Raw genomic sequence first — 24805 nt, 5'->3', positions numbered from 1 at the left:
ACAGACAAGTGCAGCGAAGACAGTCTCCACGGAGGGGACGAGGCTCGAGGTCTCCGCCCTCGGGCTCCAGGCAGGCACGGAGGGTGTGCTCCCGTGAGCCTCCGTCCCGAGTGAGGCTTGCACCCTGAGAAGGAGGTTCGGGACTCCCTCTTGGGACGTGCTACCAGAGCTGACTTAGGTCATTCAGTCATTCGACAGACCTTCCATGCTGGCTGCCTCAGGCAGGGGCCTGGCTCACCAAGGGCTCACGGGCCGTGTCCTGAGACCGGACCGTCGTCCCCACTGGCCTGCTGAAGGCCCATCCTAGGCAGCTCAGTAGCTCCCTGGGTACCAAGGCCCAGCCTCCCACCCTCCCGGAGCCTGGTCCCACAGGGCAAGTGTTCTGGGGCCCCGTCTGTGGAAGAGCAACTGCAAACCCCAATTCCCCACCCCCCCACCCCCCGAACCACCCGTGCGCTTTGTAGAAACTCCTGTCACGAGGTGAAGCCTGGAGCCCATCCTCAAATCTGAGCCTGTCGCATGACTTGCGTTGGCCAATAGGAGGTGACACAAGTGAGGCGCCTGGGGGGCTCAGTTGGCTAAGCGTCCGACCCTTAATTTCAGCCCAGGTCATGATCTCATGGTTGTGGGATCGAGCCCCGTGGGGGGCCCTGCGCTGGGTGAGGAGTCTGCTTGGGGATCTCCCCCTGCCCCTCCCCTGCTCGTGCTCACTCTGTGTCTCAAAAGAAAAAGAAAAAAGGTGACAGATGTGGCACCATGCCAGTTCTGATCTCAGGCCCGAGGGAGGTGTGGGCTTCTGCCTGTTCTCTTGGCCTGTGGCGGCAGCAGGAAGGTGAGCCAGGGCCGGCATTCTGGAAGGTGAGAGAACAAAGCGGGCCTGTGCCATCCCAGTGGAGACCACCCTAGAACAGCAAGCCCCCAGCCAACTCACTTGCTGACCCCAGATGCAGGACAGCAAGCCCAGAGAAGCAGCACTGCCTGGTTGCCGGCACCCCTAGACTTTAGACGCTGTGAAACGCAGTTGTTTGAAGTCACTGGCCTGAGACGATTTGTTACAGAGCAGAAGCTGATACGCCCTCTTCCCAGGGCCCTGGCCAATAGTCATCCGATCTCACGCGGTCAGCAGGTGCTGAGCGCCCAGAAGCTCACCCGGGGTGTGCAGGCTGCACACAGACCTACTATGTGCCAGCACCCCACTGGAACCTAGGGATGGAGACAAAGTATGGGGCCCATCTCTGTTCCAGGAGCCCACGGCACACAGAGGGCAGCGTTATCGGTCCCAGCTTACAGGCCAGAGGGTGGGTGACCCGTGGCTGTGGCAGCAGGGGACACGGCCACAGAACCTGGCGGGATCAGAGCTTCCACGCTCTGCTTTTCTCCCCGTGGACCCCCGTTTGGAGACACTTCACTTCCTGGGTAAGTGCATGTTAGTGGGTCACAGTTGGTGAGAGATCTCAGTCTCTGTCCAGTGAGGACTGTGGTTCAGAGCTCCTGCCCTGTGGGGTATCTGCCCTCCCTCCCTGAGCAAGGCCCCTCTGGGATGGCTGGTCAGCACTTCTGTGCTCCTACACAGAGTGGTAAGTACACTGTCCCGCACCTCTCATTGTCTGAAGTGAAATGGGTGGCCCAGATAAGCTAGCCTGCTCCCACTGGGAAGAGAAATCTGCCCAGCAACAGTGCTGATGGTCAGCTGTTGCACTTTGATTGGACGTACCAGCCAATGTCCATTCTGATTGGCTGGCATCCTTCTGTCCAGCCGGCATTTGTCAATACCCGCCAATACCTGTTGGGTGGCCGCATGGGGATCAGAGGGCAGAAGTCAGGGCCAGTTCTGACCACAGTCGGGTGTTATCACAGAGGACCCACCTCATCTTCAGCTGTAAATCTGAAGAGCTGCACTCCTTAGTAATGAATCTGAATTAGGCCGGCCCCTCTATCCCGCAGAGACAAGAGTGGCCTGGTGCTAAGCGACGCAGTCTCAAAACGAGAAATCTCCTGAGAAGTCAGAGCACCGATTCAAGGCCAGGGACGCGTCACCTGGGTGGGGCTCCCTGGTTCAACCAGGGAACTTGGGTTGAGGGGGGTCCCCACCGAACTCCTCCCTAGGAGAGCTCCCTTTCGTCCTCGGCCTCCAGGAATCCCCGCATGCAAGTGTTCGAGAGCCAGTGGTCAGCACAGCGAATGACCAAGAACAGGCAGGAGCGACATGCCACAGGCACCCGGATAGGCTTGGGTGCTGGAACTGTTAACATCGTGGAAGATGGCGGCTGGCTGGTGCCTTCACCCTCAGCCTTCCTACAATCCCAAGTCCCGCATTGCTGGGCTCGGCCACATGACTCCAGATGACTGGAGCCCGGACCACGGAGCATGCATGATAACGTGTGCCTTCCGGGCCCCACCTGTACAATCCTCCTGTTTGACCTTTCACGCTCTCATCTGCATGCCTGGCATGGACCCAAAGCTACAGGAGCCTTGGGAGCCATGGGCCGATGGGCAGAAGGCACCAGAACAAGGCGCCCAGGTCCCATTTCACCTCTTGGAGGGAGCTGCCAGGAGAGAAGTGCGTGCAGGGCACCGCTCTGTGGGCCATGAACGAGCTTGTAGGAGTTTCGGCCAGGACGTCTGGAGGTGCGTGATCAGTGGCTAGCGTTACTGCAGACACAGACTATAAAACAACTAAGCTTGCTGTGTTTGAAGAAGCAAAAGCCTGAAAATATCAGCACACAGCAGGAAGCTACATAAAATGACGACGAATTTTCAAAAAGCAGACAGAATGGAACACAGAGAAACCAATACACAGGATATGTGAAGGAAACCGTGAGATCTGGTATTTGCTGGAGCTCTAGGGTAAGTGACAGAGTGAGACGGAGTCAAGATCAAGGACCATATCTGAAAGTCTGAAAGGACAGGGGCTGAGGACCTGCCAGAACCGATGGGAAAGAAGTTCAGATTCAACAATCCCAGTGAGTCCCAAGAAAAAACAAACAAACAAAAAACAGAAAACCTCACTTACCTCCAGCAACAGCGATGAGGCGGACAGTGACCGCTCGGCCACGGAAGGCAGGGAACAGTGGGACGTGCCCCGTGGACAACAGCCGCAAGAAAGTAACTGCCACATCAGAGTCTACGCTTGGTATCCGTGTATTCCGAAATATGGCATCTTACGACTAACCAAAACTGGGGCGCCCGGGGGGGCTCAGTCGGTTGAGCGTCCGACTTCGGCTCAGGTCATGATCTCACACCTCGTGAGTTCGAGCCCCCTGTCGGGCTCCGTGCCGACAGCTCAGAGCCCGGGGCCCGCTTCGGATTCTGTGTCTCCCTCTCTCTCTGCCCCTCCCCCGCTCATGTTCTCTCTCTTTCAAAAATAAACATTAAAAACAAACAAAAAGACTGACCAAAACTGCTATTCGTATCACCAGACTCTCCTGCGGTGTCAAAATGCAGGCTCGTGGGCCCTGCTGCAGACCGCCTGCCGAAGCGGAAACGGACGGAGGGCCCTGAGACCTAGCCACGGCGAGGGGACCCTTGGAGCCTCCTGTTGGTGACGTTAGAGGGTGTGGAATAAGGTAGGGCTTTGCAAGACATTGTGCTGGATAGGCTGATGGGCGCCAAAGGCTCTGGTGTGCAGCCTGCTGGCAATGGGGAGCCACGGCAGCTTCTAGGCAGGGAAGGGACAATGACCAGGTTTAGACAGATCACTCTGGCAGCCAAAGAGAACAGACTGGAGGGAGGGAAGGTGGGTGGAAGGAAACCCATTAAAAACTGGCTACAGGAGCCCACAAGACAGGCAGTGGACGCAACGAAGCGTCGTGATGTCACAAGTGCAGTGTCCTTGCCCCATCACGACACAGCCGACCCGCTGGCAGTGGACGTGCAGGTTCAGGACTCAGAGAGAAGTCTGGGCAGAAGTCCTGAGCTTGTCAGTGGGAGGGTGCTGTGTGAAGCCAGGGGAAGGATGTGGGCAGAGCAGGGGGAGAGCAGGCCAATCCACAGAACCGCGGGGACACGGCAGGTCAAGAACACGGAGTGAAGCAAGAAGCGAACACGTCAACCACCTTCTTGGTGAACGACACACCATGTCTCTGGCAGCTCTCAACAGCCTGGTGGAGCCCATCTGTAACCCAGTGGGGTCCCAGGACCCACCCGGGGTGCAGCGGCCCGTAGCGGTGGGGCCAGGACCTGGCCAGTGTCCCTCGGTGAGGGAGGCGAAAGGTGGAATCCATCAGGGCTGAACCATGAATGTAAAGTCTGCCCAAGACAGCACCAGCTGCTCTCCACGGAACTGCCCGGAACAGGTCGCCCTGCTGTCCACACACGTTTCTCTCCCTCTACCAGTGTCTCTGAAGGGCACAGGCTTTCCAGAGGCCATGGGGCCTTCACCTCTGGGGTGAACACTGGGTGTGACAAGTTTTACCAAATGCTTTTCCTGCACCTGTCGACACGAGCATGGGATTTTTCTCCATTAGCCTGTGGATGTGACGGCTTGCACGAACGGACGTTCAAATGCCGAGCCAGCCTTGCACTCCTGGGACGAATCCCACTGCTTGTGGTGCACAACTCGTCTTCTACGTTGTTGGGTTCGATTTGCTAACATTTTGACGACACCTACCATCTATGTTCGCGAGACATTGGTCTCTAGCGTTTTCTTGGAAGATGTCTGGTTTGGGTGTCAGGGTGACGCTGGCCTCGTAGAACTAGCAGGAAGTGTTCCCTCTGTTCCGCCCTCTGGAAGAGATGGCAGGGAAGGACTTCTTCAAGGGTCTGGTAGAGTTCACCAGCGCATGCATCTGGGCCTGGTGCTGTCTGGGAAAGTTACGAATTATTGACTTCATTTCCTTAACTAAAGTCTTATTTATTTCTTCTTGTGTGACTTTTGGCAACTTGTTTCTTTCAAGGAATCGGTCTGTCTCATCTAGGTCACCCAACCTGTGGGCCCAAAGCTGTTCACAATATTCCTTCACTATTCCTTTATTTTTTCAATTTCCATGGGACCTGCAGTGAGGGGCCTTCTCATTGCTGCTATTAGTGATTTGTATCCCCTCTCTTTCAGTCAGACTGGCTAGAGGCTTATCAATTTTATTGATCTCTTCAAATAATGTTTTTGGTTTGGATGATTTTTTCTTTTGACTTCTCAATTTTAACTGATTTTGGTTCTAATTTTTATTTTCCTGCTTTAGACTTAATTGGATCTTCTTCTTCTAGTCACCTAAGGTAGAAACCTATTGATTTTAGATGTTCCCTCTTTCCTAATCTCTGCATTCAATGCTGTAAACTCAGAGGGCTGAGCACTGCTTCATCCCACAAACCTTGATAAGCTGTATTTTCACTTTTATTTCGTCGGAAATATTTCTAAATTCCATCTGCAATGTCTTCTTTGACCACGCCGGCTGCTTTAGAACACCAGGACACTTACCACCGGGAGGCCAACGGGAGAATCTCCATCTTACGGATGACAAAACAGGTTCTAAGGGGAAGTGACGAGCCCGGGGTCACCCAGCCCAGAGACGGCAGAGCTAGGACTGGTGCAGCCGTGTGGCCCCCTGGGTACTGGCCTGGTGTCACCACCAGCAGCTCTCCCTGCCTGCTCAGTAGAGACAGCAGACTCTGAATCACTACAACCTGACAGTGATCCCGGGGGTTCAGAGGCTGGGAACCTGGCCTCGATCCGACCCGGGGTCACTATCACGAGGGGCCGGAACCCAGGGCTGAATGCTCTCCTGCCCAAGCCATTGTCTCTCTGACACCTGGGCACCCCTGGGGCACAGTGGGGTCCAAGTGGAGACCCCCAACACGTACTCCCATGAAGCACACGCCTGTCCGGCCAAGAAATCCCTCCTCAGTCGCTTCTCCAAAGCCCCCTGGGTCTGGCACTCGCACCTACCCCGGGGCAGCCTCCAAACACAGGCCGGCTCAGCGGCGGGACCAAACGCCGTTTATTTTGAGTAAAAAATAAGCCTCTTCTTTAACAGTACATCAAAAGGGACTCTTCAGCCTTGCTGTTCTCACCTGGTCCTGGCCTCCCCCAAGAGGTCCCTCGCGCAGCCAGGCCAGGCTAGAGCTCTCTGGGTGACAGGGTCGCGAAGAAGGGCCGTAAGGGGAGGCCCGGGGAGGCTGCCTCAGTAGCAGTCCGCCTCGTCCTCCCCCAGAGCGCCCACCGTGGCCAGCATGTCCTGCAGGAGCGACTGAGGGCTCTTTTCTACGCGGTCGCTGCTCTCGGCCAAGGCGCCCCGAAGGCCCTCCAGGTCCATAGACCTCAGCACAGCCACCACGACCTCGGGCTCCAGGTACCCCAGCGGCTGGCCCTGATCACCCGCCTGCCACCTCTGCAGGGCGGCCTCCACAGAGGCCACCTCAGGGACACTCCCGGACTCCTGCGGGCCGCTGTAGGAAGCAGTCTGGGCCCTCAGGAAGAGGAGAAGGTCACAGGACTTCTGAGCCACGGGTCGGTCACAGTCAAACAAGGCACGAAAGGCAAACTCGAAGAGCTGCACTCGGCAGAGTGGCCGCAGGGCCTGGGCCAGTGGGCTCGGCGGGGCCGCCACGGGCGGGGTCACGGCATAGGGACAGTGGGAGCTGGGTCGGCCCAGCGTCTGCTCCAGGAACACCAGTGCCAGCTCAAGGCCCTGAGCCCGGACCTCCCAGTCCAGATCCTGGCTCGCCACCTGGAGCACCCTGGCCACAAACCGTTCCGTGTCCCCCGCCACGTCGGCGTGCCCGTCCCTCAGCCACTGGGTGAAGACGTGCATGACAGCCCTCCGGGGGAATCCCTCCGAGTCTGTGGACAGGATGTGCAGGAGCTCCGCGAGCAGGCTCTTCTGAAGGACAGAGCGAGAGACGGTGGGAGGGGAGCGCAGAAGCCAGAGCTCCTGCTGACGAGCACCTCCGGCGGGTCTGGGGGCTAGTGCTGCTTTTCCCCGCGGCCCTCCATTCGCTCACGTATTGAAGAGGGAGGTGACCACGCCCGAGTGACAGGGGTACTTAGAAGCAGAGCCAGAGATTCAGGTGATGCGGCCGACTGGCCCCTGGCCCCAGACCACCCATGACTGGGTGGCGACCCACTGGACCCTGGGGGTGAAGACAACGGCCGGACGTGAACTACCTGGCCTCGGGACCCACCACCTCCTACCTGCTGGCCCCCTGGGTGTTCGGGGCTGGCGGGGGTGACGCGCAGCCCCTGGCTGGAGAGCTGTCCCATGGCGGCCACTGCGCTCGCACGGACGTAACTCTCAGGGTCTCGCAGGAGCTGCTCGGTGAGCTCGGGCACCTCGGAAGCGAGGAGTGCGCGTCTGAAGCCGGCCTGCCCTAGGGGTCCAAGCGACCATGACCAGCTGTGACCAAGGGCTGAACTTGTACCTTCCTTCCTTCCTTCCCCAAGGGCAGCCTAGGCGGTTGGGTTCCCAAAGCCAACAGGAAACAACCAGTGTGCTCAGGCCGAGCCCGCCCTCCCGTAGCCACCCCTGAGCGCCCTGCACTCACCTCCCCAGCGTCCGATCATCTGGGTCAGGAACTCGAGGCCAGAGTCCCTCACCTCCCAGCAGGGGCTGCACAGGCGCTTAGGCAGCACAGGGAGAAGTTCTGCAGCGGGAGGGACAGCTCAGGGCGGCCCAGGCCGGACCCGCCTTGCCCCAGGCTGCCCCACACCCACGACCCGCTCCGGCGTCCCCGGGCAGGGCCAGGCTACCTCTTAGGAACAGCTGGGCGTGGGGATCCAAATCACTGCAGCCAGGGGTCTCAGGTGAACTCTGGAGCCACCGGAACGTGGCCTGGAAGGCCTTCTTCAGAACCTGGAGCAGGCAAAGCAGGGCTGCAGGGCCAGGACCGGTGAGGGGCGAGCTGGCCTGCCTGCCTGCCCCCATCCGCCCCCGCTGTGCTCCTTCCCCTGCTCAGGGGCACAAGGTGGGACCCCAGGCTCAGGAAGAAGGAAGCACTGCGTTTCATTTTTCCAAGGCAGAAGCATCGGGTAGCGGCTGAACGGGCATTCCGGGTCACGAGACAGGACGTGGCAGCTCTCAGCAGGATGCCCCACTACCGGGGAGAGAGGGTTTCCGCACCAAGACCCAGAAACTCTCCAAGGCCCCCTCTCCTCAGAGCCCCAGGAACCCACCGGGCCTCTTGTCCCAGTCTCTAACTGGCCCAGTCTCTAACTGATGGAGTTTAATTTTTTTCTTTTTTCAACGTTTTTTTATTTATTTTTGGGACAGAGAGAGACAGAGCATGAACGAGGGGGGGGCAGAGAGAGAGGGAGACACAGAATCGGAAACAGGCTCCAGGCTCCGAGCCATCAGCCCAGAGCCCGACGCGGGGCTCGAACTCACGGATCGGGAGATCGTGGCCTGGCTGAAGTCGGACGCTTAACCGACTGCGCCACCCAGGCGCCCCTAACTGATGGAGTTTAGATCCCAAGTGCAGGGCTGCCCAGCTCTAGAGTCCTTCCGTCACAGAGAATTCTCTGCTTTCCGTGGCCCATGGTCCTCACCAGCCCCGGACAGTCCCCGTGCCGCTGCCCGCCCCTCCAAACTCACTTTAAGGAGCGACTCTGGCCCCATAGAAGGCCCTGTCCTGAGCGGCCTGCAGAGATTCTCCCCACGCGCTTCCCCCTCCTCCCCACGCTCCTCCCCCTCCCAGCCCTCCCCGCCACACCCTGTGCCTGTACCGTGGGGCTGGAGTCTGGGCTTGTGAGATATTCCAGAAGGACAGCGAACACCTGTGTCACCAGCTCTCGGGGACCTGAGACAGACAGATGAAGCACCCGACCTTCCCTTCCAGGGGCCTCCCCAGCAGAGTGTGTCAACCCAAGGAGAGCAGGGGAAAGAACCCACCGGCCAGCTGAACCCGCTGTGCCCTAGAGAAGACACAGAGGACGGCAGCCCCAGGTGCAGCTAGCGGCAGGCAAGCGGGGCCCGGTGGGGGGCGGGGGGGGCACTCTTGCTCACCTGTCCCCTGAGACAGCGTCCCCAGGAAATCGAGGGCCGCTCGCTGGACCCGCACACAGCCCACCAGGAACGCACAGAGGTGGCCCCCCGCGTCAGAGGTGGGGGTCGCCGAACCACTGCAGAGCCGCAGTATCGTCACCGTGGCGCCAAGCAGGGGCGCCTGAGGCCAGGGTGAGGGGCGCTGGGGCTGGGAGAGAGGGAAGGTCAGTGCAGGCCCGGGTCCTGCTGCTGCCGCGGACGCAGGCCGGGGCCACACGTACCAGTGGCTGCAGCAGCTCCAGGTGGGCCAGCGTCCGGCACAGGAGACCCACACAGGCCGCCTTGGAGGGGAGGAGCGTGTCCACCGTCACCGAGGCGCCCCCGGTACCGTCCAACGAGTCTGGAAGCCAAGCCAGAAGCAGCTCTGCATCAGCGGCGCCTCCCGTGTGGCCACTGCAGGCCTGGCTGCCGGCCACGGGCCCCGTGGCCGTCACCCCACGCTGAAGACCAGGACCACAGCTTCCCAGTGACGCGCCCAGGCTGACAGGGGCCGGCCAGACGTGGGCTCTGAGCCTGTCTGCCGGGCAGCCCGTTCTTGGGCCGATCCCGCCGCTCAGGACATTCGTCTCTGCGCTCGGCACGGGGCCACCAGGCACCCCTGGGTCCCCTTCGCTAGTCCTCAACACACTGTGCGGCTGAAGCAAGACAAGTACGGCAGGGGCGGTCGCCCTGCCCCGGTCACAGAGTCTAGATGCACCCAGTCTAGATGCCAGCGTGTGCCTGTCCTGGGTCGGGAACCAGCATGCGGTGCAGGCCCGCGTAACCACCCAGCTGTTCTGGGGCCACGTGACATGACGCCCGCGGGGGGCGAGGCTGCCCCGCTAATTCCAGGGTAGGGACACGAGAGGAGCAGCGGCCACGCGTGTGGCAACAGGCTCCCCTCCACCGCTTGCACAGTCAGTGGGGGCAGCGAGCCGCCTGCCCCCACACCGAGGACGTGCCCAGGGCCCTCGGGGGCTGCCCTCCTGCACCCGCCCACCCTCAGGAAGCAGCATACCTAGGAGTCCGGGGGCCTGAGCGGTGGCTTCAAGGACACAGGTCAGGGGCTGGAGGAGGACAGCAAAGGCCCGGGCCCTCAACGCCTGTGGACTGAGCACAGAGGACACGGTGAGTGCCGCTTCCCGACCCTGGGGTGAGGTGGCTACTACCCCTCTAACATCCCCAGCAAGTCTGGGGCAAAGAGGCCAGTGCCGGGACTCCGGACGCTCCCTTGAGAGACAGCTTCTTTTCAAGCACTGTGACCGGCACTCAGGCCACCAACGTGGGACCCCGCAGGAGCACCTCCCCAGGCCCCAGGAACAGCCCTAGGAAGGAAGGCCTCATCACACGTGCTCCAGGGGACAGTGCCCGCTCAGGACCAAGGGACGGGAGGCCCCACCTCCCGGGAGAGTCGCTGCTGCTCTGTCTCCCAAGTCCTCGGGCTCAGGGTGGGGTGGGGGACTCAGCCAGCACACAATTCTGCCCCGGGGGCTGCCCGGTCCTCCCCTTTCAGCCACTACCTCCTCATGAACACCCGGAGAGCCTGGAGTTGAGAGCCAGGTCCACGTCAGACACACGGCCCCTCTGGCGAGTGGGTCCTGTGGTGACTTTCACCCCCAACCTGGGCCAACACGACCACCTCTCATCTGCCCACAAGCCTGCAATGACCTCCTCGTTCTTCCCATCTCTGGACCCAGGCATCCTTCCCTTACCTGCAGGAAGCTGGCCAGCCGCTCCCGCCTACTGGGTCCCCCCTACTGTCCCAGGGCCCCAGCGACGTGCACACCATGGCGGCCCAGGATCCACAAGCCAAGGCCGCTGGGGAGGGGAGGGAAGCAGGGGGCGGCGGAGAGAGCGGACCCTGGGTACGAACCTAGCCCTGCTCTGAGCAGAGCAGCTCAGAGAGTCTGCTCTATCTCCGGGGAGCCTCTAAAGCTCGTGTCTGAAGTAGTTATTCTGTCGCTGCAGCGTGCAGGAAGCCACAGCATACGGCAATGCCTCCGTAGTAACTGAAATCCCACCGGGCCACACTGCCGACGGCCACCTCTGACTCTTCTCTAGTTTCAGGAGCTCCCTGAAAGCCCCCCGCCCCCAGGCAGGGGCTGAGACCTCTCTCTGCCTGTCCTTGCGCAAAATAAACCCCAATCCTTACCACTCCTGCAGTTTCAGGATCCCCAAAGCCAACGGCCCTGCTTGGGTGGGGCTCAGACGGCTCAGAGTCTGTGCCAAAGTCTCCCACAGGCCACAGCTGGACGAACTCAGCACCGGGGAACTGCAGAGAACCCCAGAAAGAAAGTTACTTCTCTGTCCTGTCCCCCAAAGCCCGTGCAGTGTCCAGCGGGACTGCCACAGCCCCGGGGCCACACACGCCCAGCTGAGACGGAGCCTTTCTAGGTGTGCGGGCTTTCAGACCCCCTCTGGCATTCCCTCTGCCGCCGGCGGTGGCCCCAGGTGTGACAGCCACTCTAAGGCTTCCCAGGGAAACGAGCGCCCCTAACTCCTGCCCACTCCCAGCTGCACCCCAGGGGACTGACCGGGCCACGCTGAGGAGGAGATCCACGAGCGAGTGTGCAGCGGGGACGGGGTCTTTCTCGAGCAGACAGGCCACAAGGGGACTCAGCCGCACCCAAAGAACTTGCGTCCAGGGGTTGTGGCAGTGCCCGAAAGTGGTGGTCAGCACGTTTAGAGCCTGTGTGATCTGCGGGGTGGCTGCGGAGCGCAGGGACTCCTCGATGTGACTCACTATCTTCTGGGCACACGCTGCCCAATCACCAGTCTGCAGGCCAGGGTGTCCCTCAGCTGGACCTCGCAGAGACAAGCCCAGGATGTGCACCAGGAGCTGCCCAGCTGCCGAGGCCACAAACAGGCTGGAATCTCCCTGCAGGGAGAAGATGGTGTCAACGGCACCTGGGGTTGGGGACAGGGGCAGGGAGAGAAGAAAACGGGGTTCAGCTGAAACAGAATCCAAAGCGGCTTTAACTTCAGAGCCTCAGGGAAACAGCATGAACGCCGCAAGCCCCAGGAGGCACGGCGAGGGCCCCGCCTCCCCTCTGCTCAGAGGTAGAGGAACAGGAATGGAGATTTCCAGACCCTTGGAAGGAAGCTTTTGATTCTAATGAGTCTCAAAACCACCCGACCTGCTGGGTCCGACCTCCGAGCCGAAGCACACTGCAGTGACCTCGAAGGGCCTCTAACCGCCCCTTCCACCCCCCCCCCCACCCGGCTACCCCACATGCTCCTCACAACAGCCCCGCGATAGCACAGCCGCTTTCACAGAAGAGGAGACGAGGCCCAGCACGTTGCAATGATCTCCCTGGGGCCGCACAGGCGCGGCCAGGCCACAGGCAGGAAGCGGACCAGGCAGGGCACTCACCGCAGTCGGCCAGGAAGCACAGGGCACTGGGGTGACGCGCCAGGGAGCGCAGGCCCTGGATCCAGCCGCTGCGCACGCTGGGGGCGGTCCAGGCGGCGCCTCCGAGGGGTCCTGCCTCCCCAAAGAGCCTGGGCAGCAACTCCCCCTGCTGGGAAGCGGAGAAAGAAGCGGTGACCTGGGCAGGTTCCCGGGAGACTGGAACTTCAGAGGTGGCTTTTCTACCATTCAGGGCTGGTCGAGGCACTTCCTCGGGGAGCTCTCTCAATCACTGCCACACGAAAAGCCCCCAGGCAGCCGTGCCTCCGGGAAGTGGCAGTGGCCACCGGCACAGCCACACCAGCCCCGGCAATGCCAGCTCTGCCTTGCAGGACACAGCTTTTGGGGCAGAACGGGGTTGTAAACAAAGGTCCATCACTCCTGTCGGTTTACTTCAGGAATCCTCGCCCTGAAAACAGAACCACGAGCTCCGTCTCCAAACGTCCACCTGTGACCGTGACATTGTGCTCACGGAGTCTCAACGGTCTCAACAGACCACCGAACTCCTGAGCTTGGCATGTGGGTCCACCAAGGCGGCCACCCTCCTCCAGGTGTCCCCCCACCCCGATGCCCCGCACACCTGCGTCAGGCCCCGCTCCCTGCACCTGTTCAAACCTTTACAACCCAGCTGCAAGCCCACTGCCCCCACAAAGCTGACACCCACCCCCGCAAGCCGGCAGTGGCTAACTCCCCACTCAAGCTCCACTGGCTTAGGGACACGTACGGTACAATCACACACCGTCCTACACTTCCTACCACGGGCATCACATCCTCGTTCACTCCTGGGTTTCCACACGACACGAGGGAAGCCTGAGGCTGCCTCTTACGAACAGAGCTGCTCGCTGGAGCAGTTATTCACTCTGAGCCTCTCCTACCCCCGCAGAAGAAATGTGGTCAAAGCCTGCGCCCTGCCTGGGCCACAGGGCGTCCTGCTCAACGATGGCCAACCCTCAAGGTACAGGAACCGTCCAATCACCTCAGACTCCAGGATAAGGGACAAGACTCAGAGACAGATTCCAATCCCCTAAGGCTAAGAGTCCGATTCTATGATGGCCGCGGGCCCCAGAGGGGCGCCACTGACGGCGGATCTGCGGTCACCCAAGGGAGACCCTCCTACAGGTACAGCCCCTCCCCAGGGCAGATCGTAGCCAACGGGCGGCACAAAGACTCTGCCACCCCCTTCCCTGCATCGTCGGTCTGTAGGTTCCCCGCCTAGACGCTGGCCCCCCACTGAGCAGCTGGCTGACCAGGAGCCCGTGGGGCTGTGAAGGGGCAGCTGACAAAGGGACAGGAGGCCAGCCCGGTGCCGCGGGCCCAGCAGACAGGAAGGCAGCCTTTCGCTGCCGACTGAGAGCCCGCACCCGGCCTGGGCCCCTCGTCCCTGCTTACAGCCAGCAGCAGACTCTCTAGGGTCTAGTGTGAGTTCTGCCGCTTCTGTGGGGTTCTCGCACTAAGCCCCCCGGCACTCCCTTGTCTAGGAAATAGAGATAAAGAGTGCTGATGTGCCGACCGGCCAGGGCTCCTAGGATGAAATGAAAGTGACCTTGCAAACCCTGAAGAGCGGTCTAAGCTGCAAGCTCTGCAGGCACGTGAGGGTTACCGTACGATCCCATGAGAACAGCAAAGGCACGCCCCGGAACACTGTGGTGGGTCCCACGGCGGGCCGGTCGGTGCCGGGCTGTGCCTCTCGGGAGACCGCATCGCCCAAGCGAGCAGCGTCCGAGAACGGCACCCAGAGTTACTGAGAGGACACATCCCTCCCCGCTACTGTCCCCTCTTCGAGCGACTCCATCCCGGCATGGCCTCCCCGGGGCCCTTGACACACCGCGCCAGAGGAAGCTGGTGAGCCTTCAGGTGAGCCGTGAGGCTCCGAGGAGCCAGGGGTGCCGTCACAGGGCCAGACAGGCATATGGCAGGCGTCGCCTCACAAACCCCACTGTGCCCGCCCGGGACTGTGAAGAGGTGTTGGACGCACAGCTGGGGCGGGGGGGTGGGGGGGTGGCTCTCCAAGCCCCCTGCCTTATTACTCAGTAGAAATCCTCACTAGGCCCTCATTCATCCGTCCCACAGGACTAAGTGCTGGACAGATGCTCTCGGTTAAGCCTCGTGACGGTCTACGTGACACGCACAGCTCTCTTTCCGTCACAGGAAGACACTGAGGCTCGGAGGGCAGGTGTCAGAGCTGAGTCAACCCCAGCTCTGTGTTACTTCAAAAACTCTACCGCTTCACCCCGTCATTCCCGGTCAGTTTTTCAAAGAAGGATTACGCTCAGGAAAAAAATCCCGTGGTGCACGTCAAAACACGGGGCAAGCCACGTCTCAGAGACCCAAGGGTCACGACAGCCGCCGCTGCTCTGTGCGCCTGCAGAAGAAAGCCGTGCACTTCCCGGTGGGCCTCTCGGTGGGAGGGCCCAGGCTCACCTGAAGGTACTGGAAGCAATCTTCCTGGGCTGCAAGCATGCCCGCGAGGCGGAGAGAGAAGGCGAGGACTCTGGGACTCAGGTCCTGGGGCTTCAGCATGTGGCAGAGCAGCCCCAGCAGGCAGGGGTTCTCCTGTAACAACAGCAGGCTGGACCCTGCAGGAGGGCCCGGCCGGGAGGAGTGTCACTGAGGCCCAGTGATCAACTCTCCCTCGAGGCCAGTTCTTCGGGCGACCCCCAGACCTCCTCTCCCGTGGCCGGATTTAGTAATCGCTCTGGGCGAAAGTATTCGCAATGACCGCAACAAAGGAGTCGGCGCTTCAATGCGGCGAGAGGGCACAGACTAGACAGCTGTCACCTCCGACACAGGGGACGGCGAGGACCAGCAAACCCGAAGGCGATCTATCTTGCTGATTACAAAAAGGAATGCAAGTTAAAGCAGAAGACCGTCTCTACCTCTCAAATGGATACTTTCTTCTTAAACCAAGATCACTCAATGCGAGGAAGGACAACGAAGACATCTGAGACGTGTACTCGGCCACGCTGCTGTTCAGAAGCGCCGAGACGGGGAAGGGAACTGTGGGGCAAAGGCGGGCAGTTTCCGGTTGGGAGGCCCTTGCTGAAATAACTACCAGAGAATGTGGTTCAGTAAGAACGAAAGAGAACAGCGTGAAGATTAGAGAAGCACGAATCAAAGAAACCAGTAAACACGTGGGCAAATCTAAAAAGCGCCAATTTAAAGGGGATGGAGAACCATCTATCATGCTAATGGTCAAAAGAAAGCTGGAGTAGCCATACTCATATCAGACAAGCAAGATTTCACAATTAACACGCAACAAGAAATGAAGGGCATCATATTGTAATGAAGGAGTCTATCCACCAAGAAGATCTAACAACTGTAAATATTTACAACATGAAGCACCCAAATATGTAAATCAATTAATCACAAACAGAAAGAAACTCGTTGATAATAGTGCCATAACAGTAGGGGACTTCAACACCCCACTTCCCGCAAAGGACAGATCATCTAAACAGAAAATCAACAAGGGAACAATGGCTTTGAATGACATACTGGACCAGATGGACTTAACAGATATATTCAGAACATTTCATCCTAAAGCAGCAGAATATACATTCTTCTCCAGTGCACATGGAACGTTCTCCAGAATAGATCACATACTGGGACACAAATCAGCCCTTAAGTAAAAAAAGATCGAGATCATACCTTGCCTATTTTCAGACCACAGCGCTATGAAACTCGAAATCAACCACAAGAAAAAATTTGGAAAGACCATGAATACTTGGAGACTAAAGAACATCCTACTAACGAATGAATGGGTTAACCAAGAAATTAAAGAGGAAATTAAAAATTACATGGAAGCCAAAGAAAATGAAAACACGACAGCCCAAAACCTTTGGGATGTGGCAAACGCGGTCATAAGAGGGTAGTATATAGCAATCCAGGCCTTCCTAAAGAAGGAAGAAAGGTCTCAAAGACACAACATGACCTTACATATAAAAGAGCTAGAAAAAGAGGTGCAAACAAAGCCCCAAACCAGCAGAAGAAGGGAAATAATTAGAGCAGAAATCAATGATACAGAAATAAAAAACAAAACAAAACCAAACAAAAACAGAATGGACTGATGAAACCAGGAGCTGGCTCTTGAAAGAATTAACAAAATTGATAAAAACCCCTAGCCAGATTGATCAAAAAGAAAAAGGAAAGGACCCAAATAAATAAAATCATGAATGAAAGAGGAGAGATCACAACCAACACAGCAAAAATAAAAACAGTAATAAGAGAATACTATGAACAATTATACGCCAACAAATTGGGCAATCTGGACAAATTGGACAAATTCCTAGAAACATATACACTACCTAGAAACAGGAAGAAATAGAAAATTTGAACAGACCCATAACCAGTAAAGAAATTGAATCAATAATCAAAAATCCCCCAACAGACAAGAGTCCAGGGCCGGATGGCTTCCCAGGGGAATTCTACCAAACGCTTAAAGAAGAGTTAACACCTATTCTCTTGAAGCTGTTCCAAAAATAGAAATGGAAGGGAAACTTCCAAACTCATTCTATGAAGCCAGCATTACCTTGATTCCAAAACCAAACACCCTACTAAAAAGGAGAACTACAGACCAATTTCCCTGATGAATATAGATGCAAAAATTCTCAACAAGATACTAGCAAACCAGATCCAACAATACATTAAAAGAATTATTCATCACAATCAAGTAGAATTTATTCCTGGAATGCAGGGCCGGTTCAATATCTGCAAACCAATCAATGTGACACATCACATTAGTAAAAGAAAGGATAAGAACCACATGATCCTCTCAACAGATGCGGAAAAAGCTTTTGACAAATTATAGCATCCTTTTTTATAAAAACCCTCAAGAAAATAGGGATAGAAGAATCATACCTCCAGATCATAAAGGTCATATACGAAACACCCACCACTAACATCATCCTCAATGGGGAAAAATGGAGAGCCTTCCCACTAAGGTCAGGAACACGACACGGATGTCCACTCTCACCACAGTTATTCAACACAGTGTTGGAAGTCCTAGCCTCAGCAATCAGACAACACAAAGAAATAAAAGGCATCCAAATCGGCCAGGAGGAAGTCAGACTTTCACTCTTTGCAGACAACATGATACCCTATATGGAAAGCCCAAAAGTTTCCACCTAAAAACGGCTAGAACTGATCCATGAATTCAGCAAAGTCGCAGAATATAAAACGAATGCACAGAAATCGGTGGTATTTCTATACACCAATAATGAAGGAGCAGAAAAAAATCAAGCAATCGATCCCATTTACAATTGCACCAAAACCCATAAAATACCTAGGAATAACCTAACCAAAGAGATGAAAAATCTATACACTGAAAACTACAGAAAGCCTATGAAAGAAACTGAGGAAGACACAAAACAATGGAAAAACATCCCATACTCATGGATTAGAACAATATTGTTAAAATGTAAATACTACCCAAAGCAATCTACATATTCAATGCAATCCCTATCAAAATAACACTAGCATCCTTCTCAAAGCTAGAACAAACAATTCTAAAATTTGTATGGAACCAGAAAAGACCCCAAATAGCCAAAGCAATCCTGAAAAAGAAAACCAAAGCTGGAGGCATCACGATTCCGGACTTCAAGCTATATTACAAAACTGTAGTCACCAAGACAGTATGGTACTGGCACAAAAACAAACACATAGATCAATGGAACAGGATAAAAAACCCAGAAATGGACCCACAAACATATGGCTAACTTATCTTTGACAAAGCAGGAAAGAGTATCCAGTGGAAAAAAGTCTCTTCAGCAAATGGTGCTGGGAAAACTGGACAGCGACATACAGAAGAAAGAACGTGGACCGCATGAGACACAAACTCAAAATGGGTAGAAGACCTGAACAGAAGACAGGAAGCCATCAGAATCCTCGAGGAGAACACAGGCAACAACCTCTCTGACCTCAGCCATAGCAACTTCTTACTCAACACGTCTCCGGAAGCAAGGGAAACAAAAACAAAATGAACTACTGGGACCTCATCAAGATAAAGAGCTTCTGCACAGCAAAGGAAACAATCAGCAAAACTAAAAGGCAGGAACCGACAGAATGGGAGAAGATATTTGCAAATGACGTATCAGATAAAGGGTTACTATCCAAAATCGAAAAAGAACTTATCAAACTCAACACCCAAAAAACAAATAATCCGGTGAAGAAATGGGCAAAAGACATGAATAGACACTTCTCCAAAGAAGACATCCAGATGGCCAACCAACACATGAAAAAATGCTCAACATCACTCATCATCAGGGAAATACAAATCAAAACCACAATGAGATACCACCTCACACCTGTCAGAATGGCTAAAATTAACAACTCAGGAAACAACAGATGCTGACGATGATGTGGAAAATGGGAACCCTCCTGCACTGTTGGTGGGAATGCAAACTGGTGCAGCCACTCTGGAAAACAGTGTGGAGGTTCCTCAAAAAATTAAAAACAGAACTACCCTATGACCCAGCAATTGCATTACTAAGTATTTATCCAAAGGATACAGGAGTGCTGATTCAAAGGGGCAAAGGTACCCATGTTTATAGCAGTGCTATTGACAAGAACCGTATGGAAAAAGCCCAAATGTGCATCGACTGATGAATGGATAGAGAAGATGTGGTTTATACATACAGTGGAATATTACTCGGCAGCGATCAAAAAGAATGAAATCTTGCCATTTGCAACAACGTGGATAGAACTAGAGTGTATTATGCTAAGCAAATTAAGTCAGAGAAAGATAAATACCATATGGTCCTACACATGTGGAATTTAAGATACAAACCAGATGAACGTTAGGGAAGGGAAGTAAAAATAATATAAAAACAAAGAGGGAAACAAACTACAAGAAGTTCTTAAATATAGAGAACAAACTGAGGGTTGCTGGAGGGGAGCTGGGCGGGTGATGGGCTAAATGGGAGAAGGACATCACGGAGGACGCTTGCTGGGATAAGCACTGGGTGTTGTACGTAACTGATGAATCACTAAATTCTATTCCTGAAATTATTATTACGCTATATGTTAACTAACTTGGATTTAAATTTTAAAAAATAAATAAAATGCATATGCTTTAGAATATCAAAAAAAAAGCACCAACTGTAAAAATTTTAAATAAATAAGTTTTGACAGGGGTTAAAACAAGGTGGAATCAGAATACCAGACAACAATAAAGCAGAGGTTTGTGCTTGGCTGGCGTTAAAGTGCCCTGAAATCCTTGTGTTGTTGGAACAGAAGATGGAGATTCTAGTTAACTTTTGACTTTTTACATCCAGTTTGTGGGGGAGGTAACTGCAAACGAACAAAAGTGGAATGCATAACTTCCAAACCAAAAAAAGAAAAACTTAAAAACGAAAGCCTTATTAATCCAATGGAGAGTAAAAAAGGAGGAAAAAAGAAACAAAGACAAGGCCTCGTAATTAATTAAAAATACGAGAGAAGATAGTCCCAACGTAACAATAAGCTAAACAAACGAAGCAGACTGTCTGTTAAAAGAGCTGCTCGTCTTCAGTTAAGAACCAGGCCGGCAGCATGGTGCTTACGAGAAGCGAGGAAGCGGCACAGAAAGGATGGGCTTACGGCGTCGCAGGTGCTCGGGCCAGTTCCTGCTTTCGAAGAGTTGCCGCGGCAAGAGAACATCTGACAAACCTGACTTTGAAACAAAAAGCATTATCGGTGCTTCAGGGAAAAAGTCATCGGTCAAAGAAGGAACAGTCTAAGCCTGCGCGTACCGAGGCTAACTTCACAGTGTGCAAAGGAAAAAACAGGACGTCAAAGACAAATGGTTGAATCCACCACCTCAGGGTAGGGTCTTCACCTCTCTCCGGAAACAATCAAGCATACCGATCAGCAGGAAGACAGCAGGCTTGAACAACGCAGACGTGACTAAGGAGCCAGCGTGGAGCCCGTTCTCTGATCGTGTGGAGCAACAGGGACCACAGAGCACAGGCCGGGGGGCCGGGGCGGGGCGGGGGGGGGGGGGACGGGTGAACTGAGAGGGGCGGCGGGGGCAAGTGAACTGCTACTGGGCACCAAGTTTCTCTTAAGGAGACGACAATGCTGCAGAATTACACCATGGCAATGAGTGCCCCGCCCCGTGCGTGATTTCACTAAAAACCAATCAATTACACACTTTGAGTCAATTCCATGGTACGTAAATTGTATCTCAAAGAAACCTGCCCAGGGGCTCAGTCAGTTGAGCGTCCCACTCAGGTCACGATCCCGGGGTTGTGGGGTTGAGCCCCACATTGGGCTCCCTCGCTGAGTGTGGATCCTGCTTAAGATTCTCTCTCTCCCTCTGTCCCTCTCCCCCACTTGTGCTCTCTCTCTAAAAAAAAAAAAAAAAATTTTAATAACAAATAAAGAAACCTGTCTAAAAGTAACTTGCAAACTCTGACTACAAACAAGGTCACAACTGAGGACTCTACAAATACCAGAAACAGCAGCATATAGGGAAATCTACAGAACGTCTGGGAAAACTGTGTACTCTGCCGTGATAAAAGCCTCGATACAAAGGAATCAAAACATAAATAGTTTCTAAGTCCAATGAAATAAACTAGAAATCAATAATAAAAACACTGAAAAAAAGTCCATATTAGGGGGCACCTGGGTGGCTCAGTCGGTTAAGCGTCCGACTTCGGCTCAGGTCACGATCTCGCGGTGAGTTTGAGCCCCGCGTCGGGCTCTGGGCTGATGGCTCGGAGCCTGGAGCCTGCTTCTGATTCTGTGTCTCCCTCTCTCTCTGCCCCTCCCCCGTTCATGCTCTGTCTCTCTCTGTCCCAAAAATAAATAAACGTTAAAAAAAAAAAAAGTTAAAAAAAAAAAAGTCAATATTGCAAATCTAAAAAATTACCCTTTTAAATGATTTGTGCATAAAGAATAAATATCTCAGTAAAAAGTATTAAATAGTTGGAAATAAATTACAGCAAAAGTAATTTTGAAGGACGCAGCTAAAATGATGCCTTCAGAAGAGTGTGTAGCCTCAGGTGCCTATATTAAAAAACAAGAAAGACTTAGATATTCAACTCAAAAGAGAGTAAAAGTGCAGGATAAACCAAAGTAACAATTAGAAATTAACGGTACGGGATCTACTCTAAGGCAATCACCAGCCAAGAGATCAAACATCTGCGTGAAAAGACGTGCATGCGAAGAAGCCATTACGGCATTATTTATGATAAGGAGCCTGAGAAACACAACCACCTAATAGCAGTGGTGTGATTATACCCGTTATGGTCCATGCACACAGGGAATGCCACACGGTCAATAAAATCAATGTGTTCCACAGAGAAAATGCCCTCTGCAATGGTTAACAGAGAAAAAGCACGACACTGAGTTGTATTTACAGTGTGACTTCATTTTTATAAGAAAAATGCAGCTGGGGGCACCTGCGTGTCTCAGTCGGTTAGCATCCGCCTTCAGCTCACGTCGTGATCTCGAGGTTCATGGGTTCAAGCCCCACGTCAGGCTCTGTGCTGACAGCTCAGAGCCTGGCACCTGCTTCTGATTCTGTCTCCCTCTCTCTGCCCCTCTCCCGCTTGCTCTCTCTCAAAAATAAACATTAAAAAATTAAAAAAAGAGAAAAGAAAAATACAGCTGTATGACGTCAGGAAAAAAGGCTGGAAGGAAATTAACCAAGTTGCTGGTGGTTTAATTTTCCTCTTGACGGCTTTGTGTTGCTCCAGGTTTAAAGCATATGTATTAATTCCATAATAAGAAAAGATTTCTTCAAACAAGTAAGTGCAATGACAACAAAGTAAGTTTGTCTATGCCCTCTGCAGCCCTCTAGCGTGAACTGGACAAGAGGAGGCCTGAATCAGGGCTGGAAGCAGCCTAACAACGTCAAGATCAAGTTCTCCTGCTCATTCACTCAAGCTTCAGCTGGACGTATTCCCAACCAGCCAGGTGGAATCTCCAGGATGTGAAGGAAGGGAGCCAGATGGACACCCCTTCCCCTGGACAGGGGAGTCCCATGCACCATCTGGCCTCTAGGCAAAAAGACAACAGCAGCACCCTCCACCTTACCGGCTTCAGTGATGGTTTTAAACCAGTCCAGCAGCTTCTCCAAACAGGTGTCATCTGCCACAGGCTGCCTGGGGTCTGCCAGAACGGAACAGAGAGCCGGGAGGAGTTGGGAGCACTCTGGGTCCATGATAAGGCCGGAGATTCCTGCAAAGAAAAGGTCAGGGCCAGGTCCCGCCCACCCTAATCACAGGCAGCCCCGGTGTCCGCTCAGGCCCCAGAACTTTCACAGCAGGCCAGGCGCTGCAGGACCACAATCCTCCGAGGGAGCTGCCAGGGCGGTACTGGGAGGTGTTCCAGAGCAGGCAGGGGCCCTGAGATCTGGCCGCCCTGGCTGGAAAGGAGTCTGGTGTAAACCACGAGGTCTCAGGTGCTGAGCCTGCCAGCCCTGGACTCTGGTGGGAGGGGAACGGCTGGATGCTCACCCAAACTGCCCGTGGGCCAGTCTGGGGTGCGTGCCTCCTGGCGCTAGCCGCGCGGACAGGGGAAGAGCGTCTCTCCCGGGGTCAGTGAGTCTGTAACCGACACCCCCGCAGCCAGCAGTGTGCAGAGAGGAAGGCGCTCCGTCCCGGGCCCGTCTCTCCCGGGCCGGGGTGTGCACCTGCGTGTCCCGCCTGGGAGGGGACGGGGAGCCCGGAGGTCATGCGGTCAGGGAGGGTTCTCTCGGGAGCTGGGGGCTGTCAGTGGCTCGGTCGCAGCCGGAAGTGGGTCTGTCTGTCCGTCCCCGGTGAGGCTAGGTCCCTGAGAAGGGAGCCCTCCCTGCGGACCCCGCTGCCGCGCCGGGCACCGGCCTCCCGAAGAGCCCGGAGGGAGCACAAGGCGGCGGCCGCGGTCCGGCCGGCCCCAGGATGCTCCAGGACCCCCAGCCCTTCTTCACGACTCCGCCGGCTCCGCCACCCCTCCCCGGTAGCGCCCCTCACCAGCTCCGCGTCCCTCCGCCGCCTCAGGCCCCGCCCCGGGCCGCGCCACTTGCCGGATCTGGAGGGGGCGACCGCAGAGTCGGCGGCCGGGGAGAGCGTGAAAGTCCCCGAAAGGCCACCCGGGAGCCCCGGGAGAAAAGAGCTCAAGCTGAGAAGCCCTCAGACAGGCCGGCGCCAATCCGGTGACCCCCGACCCATCACCTTCGCAGGGACGCTCGGTGGTACGCGCCCTAGCGCCCGGCGGGCATCGCGCCAGAAGGCGGGACTTCCGGCGGAAGGAGCGAGGCTATGGCCGGAAGAGGCGTGGCCTCGCCCGCCGGGATACTCGGTGTCTGGGCGTGCGGGAGGCGTGCAGGTCCCGGAAGGGGCATCCTCATCCTTAAGGCGAAGACAGTGTCCTTTGGCCTCACAACTGAGCCCTCAGGGCCCATTAGCTGTGTGCCAGAGGTTCTCAAAGCCAGTGGATAAAACCCAGTTTCATCTTCCCTTAGCGTCAGTGCCTCAGCACGATTTGGGGGGAAACACCAGGTATGTGTTAGGATATAGAAAGCAGAATTCCTACGGGTACTGAAATAAAAAGGAATTTTAAAAACATGGACTTCGATGGGTAATCACTTCGGACACCCCGCCCCTTAGAAGCACTTGGGTGAAAAGGTTTGAACTACACAGTTTTCCCCGAATTGTGATTCCTCATTGTAAAAAAGGGGATACTCCTATTTGCATGATCGAGCAGTTGTTGGGGAAAAGCATCTTAACGGTAGCACTGTGCTCAGTGCTCCACTTAATATAAGCTCGGATGGAAAGAGCCCAAATGATCATCCACGGATGAATGGATAAAGAAGATGTGATACACACACACACACACACACACACACACACACAATGGGGTATTACTTGGCAATCAGAAAGAATGAAATCTTGCCATTTGCAACTACGTGGATGGAACTAGAGGGTATTATACTAAGCAAAAGTAGTCAGCGAGAGAAAGACAAATAAATGACTTCATTCATATGAGGACTTTAAGACACAGGACAGATGAACATAAGGGAAGGGAAGCAAACATAATATAAAAACAGGGAGGGGGACAAAACAAGAGACTCTTAAATATGGAGAACAAACAGAGGGTTACCGGAGGGGTTGTGGAAGGGAGAATGGGCTAAGTGGGTAAGGGGCACTGAGGAATCTACTCCTGAAATCACTGTTGCACTATATGCTAATTTGAAAGTGAATTTAAAAAAATAAAATTAAATGCACCCACTAAAAAAAAAAAATAAGCTCGGATGATTCTGCCCTAACCTCAGGAGGGTGGGTACTGTCACCATTCGCCCAGATGAGGAAACTGAGGTGCAGAGAGGCGAACTCCTAAGGTCTTATAGCCAGTGGGCTGGCACGGCTGGCATCTGAACCTAGGCATTCTGACTCCAGAGCTGAATACCAGATTATACAGGCCCACAATTTCTTACCTGAAACTTCTGGGGACACATGGGTCAGAATTTGTAATTGTTCACACTTGA

The 24805-nt window shown here is 54.9% G+C and overlaps 1 protein-coding gene across 9 annotated transcripts; it reads right to left on the bottom strand.

Annotated features, from left to right (window-relative positions):
• Positions 1 to 3324: 3324 nt before the first annotated feature.
• On the bottom strand, positions 3325 to 23517 carry BRAT1 (BRCA1 associated ATM activator 1). 9 transcript variants are annotated; one of them, XR_006964052.1, is made up of 15 exons: positions 22973 to 23262; positions 22375 to 22518; positions 14782 to 14936; positions 12325 to 12472; positions 11486 to 11858; positions 11104 to 11223; positions 9970 to 10061; positions 9194 to 9312; positions 8934 to 9120; positions 8654 to 8727; positions 7682 to 7784; positions 7477 to 7575; positions 7127 to 7302; positions 6007 to 6815; positions 3325 to 4725 (listed from the first exon to the last, which is right to left on the bottom strand). XR_006964052.1 is itself a non-coding variant. In XM_047089304.1 (14 exons), the coding sequence occupies exons 2-14, from the start codon at positions 22499 to 22501 to the stop codon at positions 6117 to 6119; spliced, it is 2472 nt and encodes an 823-aa protein (XP_046945260.1). In that variant the 5' UTR covers positions 22502 to 22518; positions 23493 to 23517; the 3' UTR covers positions 5169 to 6116. The 9 variants fall into 9 exon arrangements, 7 of the variants coding, with proteins under 7 accessions (XP_046945260.1, XP_046945259.1, XP_046945261.1 ...); XR_006964053.1 differs by lacking the exon at positions 3325 to 4725 and adding an exon at positions 4727 to 4803; XM_047089304.1 differs by lacking the exons at positions 3325 to 4725; positions 22973 to 23262 and adding an exon at positions 23493 to 23517 and having other exon boundaries at positions 5169 to 6815.
• Between the last annotated feature and the right edge of the window lie 1288 nt (positions 23518 to 24805).

The sequence above is a fragment of the Lynx rufus genome, unplaced genomic scaffold (assembly GCF_022079265.1).
Source record: "Lynx rufus isolate CCGP_SWC_20201006 ecotype Redwood Valley unplaced genomic scaffold, mLynRuf1.p SCAF_27, whole genome shotgun sequence".
Classification (NCBI taxonomy): Eukaryota; Metazoa; Chordata; class Mammalia; order Carnivora; family Felidae; genus Lynx; species Lynx rufus.
Note: the sequence above shows the minus strand (reverse complement) of the source record. Positions and strands in the feature narration are given on the sequence as shown.